At 48.9% G+C, this 7,989-nt stretch overlaps 1 protein-coding gene across 1 annotated transcript in view; it reads right to left on the bottom strand.

Annotated features, from left to right (window-relative positions):
- Positions 1-2,426: 2,426 nt before the first annotated feature.
- Positions 2,427-7,989, bottom strand: part of LOC144168770 (pecanex-like protein 4) — a 473,206-nt gene continuing 467,643 nt past the window's right edge. Inside the window, exon 20 of the mRNA XM_077697735.1 lies at positions 2,427-3,567. Within this exon, the coding sequence (XP_077553861.1) occupies positions 3,466-3,567 (102 nt within the window). The 3' untranslated portion in view covers positions 2,427-3,465. The remainder of the gene's footprint in view (positions 3,568-7,989) is intronic.

The raw sequence follows: 7,989 nt of genomic DNA, 5'->3' as shown, positions 1-7,989 counted from the left end.
GGGAGACATGGTGAAGGCGAGTCTGATTGTGGTACCTCTGTATTTGTAGGCGCTCCATATGCGGGCTTCGGTGGTTGTGAGGGAGGGGTGTGGGGGGGGTTGAGTCGTCGGGAATTCCGGTAGTGGGCTAAGATGTCGGAGTACGTTGGGGGCAGGGGGTGGAGGGTTAGGTCTTCGTGGGCCGGTCCGTCGTTGATCTCTTCTGGGAATGCCCGGTAAGTGAGTTCGCAGGCGGTGTGGTGTGCCACCTCGTTCCCAGGAAGAGATGTGTGGCCAGGGATCCACACTATACGGGTCGTTGGGAACGATGATAGGCGTGCTAGGATGTTGGAGCTGATGCTAGTGATGCGTCCCGTGGCGTAGCGGCGGCAAGGGGACTGGGAGTCGGTCAGCACTGTGATGTCCAATGAAGGTGCAGTGGAGATGGCCAAAGCGATTGCAGCCTCCTCTGCGGTATCGATGGATGTGGTCGGTACTGTGGCAGAAGCTGTGATGATGTTGGTTGAGAGAATTACTGCTGTGGCATGGGCCGGGTATGTGCGGTTGGGGCAGCGTCAGTGTAGGTATTGGGGTCGGCGCCGTACTTTTTAGGAGTAGGCGTGCGCGATGTTCGCGGCGACCTACGTTGTAGACGGGGTGCATATGTTTGGGTAGTGGAAGGACATGAATGTCATCTCGGGCTGGTATAGAAAGGCTGCAGAAGGTTTCGGGGGTTGGAGCTGTAGGGTTGCTCAGACGTTTCCCTCAATAAAGATGTTTATCCTCGTCCTCGTCCTCAGGCGTTTCAGGAGGTGTCGTCCGGTAGCAGTGATTTGAAGTCGTTGAAGCTGGCTGGTAGTGTGGGCTTCAATCAGTTCCGACAGGGTATTGTGGGGCCCAAGCTGGAGGAAAAGATCTGTGGATCTGTAGGCCGGTCGGCCTAGCGCTGACTTGTATGCTTTGCGTATGAGGATGCAAATCTTTGCTGATTCTTGTCGTTTCAATGCCAGATATGGTGCGCCGTAAGTAATGCGACTTGTGAGCATGGCTTGCAGTATGCGACACGTGTCTGCCTCTTTGAGGCCGTGGCGGTGAGAGCATACCCGCTGTATTAGGCGCGTGAGTTGAGCCACCGTTTTCTGCAGGCGTGGTAGGAATGCTGCCCCCGATCCATCGTGGTGATATTTTGCGCTCCGACGATGCGTAGTGAGGGTACTTTAGGGACTGGTTGGCCATCGATTGATATTTCGTGGTCTAGTGTTGGTTGTAGGGGGCGGCCCCGCGTTCTACTTCGGAGTATTTGGAGGGCCGACTTGGCTGGTGCGCAGTGGAGTCCACATGTGCGGAGATATGTAGTGACGGTGTCGGTAGCTTGTTTCTGGAGGCGTGGGGAGCTTTTATTGGTCGAAATTGTAATATCGTACGTCCGCATAGAGTGCGTGGGAGATAACTGGGATGTTTGACAGCAGTGGTGGGAGTCCGGCCATAGCAATATTAAATAGCAAGGGCGAGATGAGTGACCCTTGTGGTGTCCCTTGGGCGGGTGTGCTAAAGCGATCGGACCGATGGGGGCCGATGCTTATTGGGGCCGTACGATCGGTTAGGAACGCGCGGACGTAGTTATAGGTGGACTGGCCGCAGCCTGTAGTTTGTAGTTGATCGAGAATTGCACTGTAGGACACGTTGTCGAACGCTCCATTGATGTCCAATGTCAATGTGGTGCTTGGGTGCGTCTTGCTGAGTTTATCGATGAAGGATAATTTATAATTTACCGAGGGGTCCCCCAACAGCAGATCTTTTTCACATTGCCAACGTACCAAAGATTTTTTGTGTGTACCAACTGCGACTAGCATTGTGCTATAAAGACGAAGTAAAAAGTAAAAGGTAATCTATGTTTCTTTGTGAGCAATCTGAGCTGAAAGCACACGCCCCAACGTATACCTTGCGCCACAACAAAAAAATTGACATAACGACGCCTAGAACCAATACGGCATTCAAATGACTACTACTACTACTACTACTAAGTGGTTCAAGAGAAAAGGAAAGGAAATGCACTGGGGATATTATTGAGCCCAACTGGGGGCTCACCTGCATACAACCCAGTGCGGAGGGTTGGTAGGAGGAGCATTCAAATGATGCGTCAAACCATTCCTTCATTTTTAGAGAGCTTAGCCAGAAATAAAATAAATATTCATTCATGCTCCCTATCCCACCTGCGTACTTTTTGCTTAAGCTTTGCTTAAGAAATGTAGCCACCCATCATTTTGTTGCTTTTAGAGAACGCTGTTTCGTTGCGTGTATTTCTTTTTTTATGCTTTTTTATTGTTGCATCTGAATTGGATTGATCTGTTGAATTTGAATTGCTCGCATGCGAATTTGAATGGTTGCATTTTTTTAAGTTACTCTTCAGAAACGCTGTTTCATTACATGTATTTGCGCTATAACGCTTTTCACTGTTGTGCTCATTTTGTTCTTTATTTATGTACAACAGTGTACAATTTCACAGTGTAATATGTTATACCCATCTGTTCTTTTTCTTTAACATTCTGTAAATGATATACTACTTTGCTTTGTTATAGTTATGTGTAGCATGGTGAGGTACTTTTCTCTCTTTGCAACAGAGGGAAGCTTGTGATTGCATTATTGTAAATGCATGCTACCGTACTTGGTTGGGCTCGCGAACATTGTCAAGCTGGCTGTAGCTTTTATTTTTGATCCCACTGCTCCTTGGAGTAGAAATAAACATATTGAAATTGAAATGCCATGCCGCCGACGTCTTCAGAAACACCAGAACGACACAAAAATTAAACTTCGTGTCCGTCAATGAGCCCGTATAGCAGCACCTACAACAGGGCAGAGCGCAGTGGGGAGCGTGATGTCACTGCCGGAGCGCCGTGTCCAAGAGGAAGCCGTCGGGCCAGTAGGAGCGCAGCAAGTGAAACACAAACAACCATGGGTCACCAGAAAAGCGAAAGCAGAGTAGCTCCTACTCAGTCAAGAAACGAACCATGATGAACAGTAGTGCGCAAACAATGTATGCTTTAGTAAGATTGCGTCATTCAACCACAATATTGTCTATTATGATGTGCAACGTGTCCTCCTCGCGGACCGAGAAAAAGGTGCAAATTTTCGCCCGCCTTTTGCTGCTTCCCTACAGGGATCAAACCCGTGGGGCAGTTCTCTAGCTCTCCTTTCAAACAAAACAACAGTGATCAATAGACACAGAAAACTTAAATGTGAAGTATTTCTAAACGGCATAGACATAAAATAAGAGAGTCCCTATATAAAACCAGTTGTGGTTAGGTTGCTACTCAGTCAGATTACTTCCGCGTGCAGCTCGCAACAGTTTTCCGTGCACGTCTGTACTGAGCCGAATTTTTGTTGTGATTGTCAGATCGGCAAAGGTTCATTATTTGCAGGGACACGCGTCCAATTGATCCCTGAACTGGCAAAATTTAGCGAACTTAGCGCCGGAGTGGGCGCGCATCAGAATGTGTCGATGACGATAGGGCCAGAGTTGAAGAGCGGGTATCCGAGCGGTGGGTCAGCAGCTTGAACAATCAGGTTCCTGAGTAGAGTTGGGTCAGCCTGAAAAGAAGAAAAATTGCTAACTCAGTCGCGAAAGCACACCCAAATATGCTGCCTGTTACCGCTGAACATGACCAAGCAGTGCTCTGTTATCTCGGCCTCTGCTATCTACTGCTTAGAAGGACTTATTGGCGAGTTGGTGCATTTTTTCAAAAGGTGTAAACTGCGGTAAGGGAGACGCCACACAGAGAGAGGTACACAAAGACAGGCGCATATTTGCAACTAACCACAAGTGCGCGCCTGTCTTTGTGCACTTCTCTCTGTGTGGCGCCTTCCTTAGCGCAGTTCACACCTTTAAAAAACATCTACAGCTTCACACGCTGAATTTGGAAGGGCTAGTATACGTTGGGAAACAGATTCCATGGGGAATTCTACGGGGTAAGGTGTCACTACACCTTACAGAAGCAAATTCCACGCGGTAAGGCGTCATCAGTGCCCATATCGGGTTTTGAGAGTAGGACTGTTAAGTACAGTTTCTGTACCGCCTCACCCGCGGTTCTAACCTCCTGACATCCTACCGCTTTTCACCCGATAGGCTGTCATGCACCTGTTACATTAACGCTGCAAGCCCTTCTTTCTTTCACGTAGTGCTCTGGTGACACCTCCAACTCGCCTTATTTCACTCTCGAGGGAACAATTCGTCAACATTTGTCAATAAAAAGCTACCCGCTGGCGGGAATCTTTTTGAGCAACGGAACAGAGCGACACAACGGTGAGTCGTACGCCGCCGGGCTTTCCGCTCGCCGATGGCACGGCAGTGATAGCCGCGGCAGGTTACAGGCATCTAAACTGCCTACTTGTCTAGCCCTGTTGGAAAATGTGATCTGGTTGAGAAGACGAAGACATCGAAGCCACCTCACAGGCAGCGAGGCTCGTGGCACCATCTTCTTCCTCTACCGAATTACCCCCTCGAAGGTCGCATTAAACCACTGTCCTCTAACATACGTCTGCTTCCTGGTCTTCAACAATTTGGTGCCGTGACCCGGATGGAAGGATTACACCGTTGAAGACCCCTACCGATGAAGCAGGCCCATTGAAGAGGACGCGGCTGCCAAGAACGACGCATCGCCCCAGCTCCTGCTAGAGCAGCACCTCCGCGTACCGCGTGTCATCATGGACCTGCTCAAACAAAAACATGCTGCTCTACGCGCCTCAACTACACATATCATCAACGACATGAAGGCCACAATGGAGAGTACCCCGCTACCGATGGGTGAGCTGGCGGAACAGCTAAATATGCTCAAATTGAAAGAGACTTCTTTAAACGATATGGACAAAGAAATCGAGGGTCGCGTCCCTGGTGAGGAATTAGACGACGAGTTGACAGCTGTACAACACTACCGTGATTCCATCGCATGCATGATTTTCCGCGCTGAAAGGCTTCTAGTAGACGCGTGCTCTTTAACGGCGGGTAATGCAATACAGGCTGCCAGCTCACATCCAGAACGAGTTCAAGTTCGATTGCCCAAACTTGAGACACAAACTTTTCACGGAGAATTTGCTCAGTGGCCCACATTTTGTGACCAGTTTGAATCCACGATCCATAAAACCCCATCGCTAGCCAACATTGACAAACTCAAGTATCTGAAGGGGAATGCGCAAGGCGTCATCAGGGAATTACCAACAACTAACGACAGCTACTTGCCCCATAGCCATCGAACTACTGCAGCAACGATTTGGAGACAAGACCCTGATAATCAACGACCACATGAGAAAACTTCTAAACCTGCCAAAAGTAGCCTCTTGCGACGACTTGAGTGGCCTTCAGACGCTCCATGAACGTGTGGAGAGCCACGTCAGATCGCTAAAGCATCTCGATGTTCACATTGATTCCTACGGAGTGATGTTAAAGGCTGCGCTATTGCAGAGTTTACCGTATGAGCTCGTGCTCAACTTTAACAAGTTAACGTTGACGGAAACATCAGCACGAGAACCGAGATGTCAAAGGCCCGATGAAGTATCGACGTTACTTGACCTGTTGAACCTAGAAGTAAGGAGTCGGGAGATTATTTCCGTTATGACTGGATCTGCAATCGACACACTACGGATGCAAGTGAAGGACAAAACTCGAGGTTCTGCTTCGACGTTAACCGTTAGGTTGTCCTACAACTGTTGCCTTTTCTGTGAATCGCACGACCACATCACGGAGAACTGCCAGGCTCAACTTACACTAGACGAAAAGAAAGCCAAGTTGAAACAACACAGATGTTGCTTTCGCTGCGCTAGGCATTTTCACCGCGCCAAGGAGTGCAGGAGTGCGAGAAGGCTTTCGTGTAAAAATTGCAATGGACGTCATAGCACTTCCTTGTGTGACCCAGCGTGGAAACACCAATCGCTTGAACGATTGCCGGCATCCAGCTCGTCAACGGAATCGAAGACCTCCGACAGAATGGTACTGCTTCAGACAGCACATGTCTGGATTAGGGGAACTTCACGCGAACATCTAGTGAGACTCTTATTCGACGGAGGTAGCCAACGTAGTTTTATAACCGAAAGGCTGTCGAGGAAGCTACGATCAAATGTACTTGCAGAGGAGGAGATGACGATTCCCGGTTTTAGAAATTCGTCCTTTCAACGCAGGCGATACAAAAGAGTACAACTTACCCTCTACAGCCAGTACGACCGTCGCGAATTTGAAATCCAGGCACTTGAAGTACCTGAGATAAGCAAGGACCTGCCTCGGTTAACGGAACAGACGATTCTTGAGGAACTTGATGCCAAAGCGATGCCATTCGCGGACTTCTTCTCCTTTGAAGCTCAGCCCGAACCAGGCATTAGCCTACTTATCGGAGCGGACTTTTACTGGAAACTTGTGACTGGGGACATTCGGCGCCTTAGCGAAAATCTCACCGCTGTGAAAACAGTCTTCGGGTGGACGGTACACGGAGGTGCGACAGCCATCACTCCGATCGTCGACTTCAAAGAAATGAGAAGCATGCACGTGGCAACTAAAGCCCCTGCAAATGAGCAGAAGAAAGCAATTTCGGAGCTTGACCACCTAGGAGTTACGGCCGAGCGAGAACTTTCCGAAGAAAGTACAGAGAACTTCAAAGCTTTCCAGCATGACGAAGAGATTGACAACTCAAGCGGGGAAAGTGCCTCTACATCAGAAAATGCAAACCTTTGTTGCGGTAGTGCTGAAATCAACTTTTGCAGATCAAACATCCCTCTCGCATGATTTACCGCTTGGAAGAAGACGTTAACTGATTGCTGCAAGAAATCCAAGCCTAAACGCGGTAGTTATCTCAAGACAAAAGCATCACGAATAGGTGAAGGGAATTGGATCCCATGAACGCACGAAATGCATGGTTGTTTTCTAAACAACTCCGGAAGCTTAAACTTCATAGCTGCGCAGGTTCCCTGGTGGGGAGGCTCTTGGAAAATATTGATTCGGGCAATGAAAGTGTGGATGGACATGTTCGCTAATGCGTGGTGCTTGCATTTACCGCAGACTTTGAGATGGACAACTCATTCAGCGACTTCAGCGCCTTAAAGCTACAGACGTAATTTCACAGCGTACTGCCATTTTTAGAACTTAGCCATGTGAATCCAACAAGATCCATAATATTTGGCCGGCCGGAGCCTGTTGGAAAATGTGATCTGGTTGAGAAGACGAAGACATCGCAGCCACCTCACAGGCAGCAAGGCTCGTGGCACCATCTTCTTCCTCTACCGAATTACCCCCTCGAAGGTCGCATTAAACCACTGTCCTCTAACATACGTCTGCTTCCTGGTCTTCAACAATTTGAACAAGCCCTGAGTATTTTCGCTACAAATACCGTAAGAATATTCAGCAATTTACGTTAAATGAAGCTTTTAACTTTGCACTTGTACATTGACGTGATCACCTGCCCGTTTTTATGGTGGCCATAGATTTCCTCGTCGCCGGTAACATCGCGCGGAAGGGTGTTTACGTGCATGTGAAGCGTCACGTTTGCATTCGTGGTTGGCACAGCGAAGGTGGTCCTTGTGGCCAGCACGCTGATTAGACGCCATCAGCACCCGCCGCGCTGGCTCAGTGGCTATGGCGCTGCGCTGCTGAGCGGATTCGATTCCCGGCCACGGCGGCCGCTTCTCTGATGAAGGCGAAAAGCAAGAACGCCCGTGTGTACGAGAGTTCGGCGCACGTTAAAGATCCCCATGTGGTCAGAATTAATCCGAGCCCTCCACTACAGCGCGCCGCATCGTCTACGTTGCGTCGGCGCGTTGAACCCTACAATCAATCAATCAATCAATCAATCAATCAATCAATCAATCAATCAATCAATCAATCAATCAATCAATCAATCAATCAATCAATCAATCAATCAATCAATCAATCAATCAATCAGATGCCATCAGCTGCGTGTTCAGAGAAAACGATACATGCGTGCACTGCCCAGCTGCCACGCAGTAGCTGCCTGCAGGCCCCGATACACGCCG

The sequence above is a fragment of the Haemaphysalis longicornis genome, unplaced genomic scaffold (assembly GCF_048455015.1).
Source record: "Haemaphysalis longicornis isolate Haplotype H1 unplaced genomic scaffold, Haemaphysalis longicornis Haplotype H1 scaffold_2, whole genome shotgun sequence".
Lineage (NCBI taxonomy): Eukaryota > Metazoa > Arthropoda > Arachnida > Ixodida > Ixodidae > Haemaphysalis > Haemaphysalis longicornis.
This window is presented reverse-complemented; position numbering and strand designations above follow the sequence as displayed.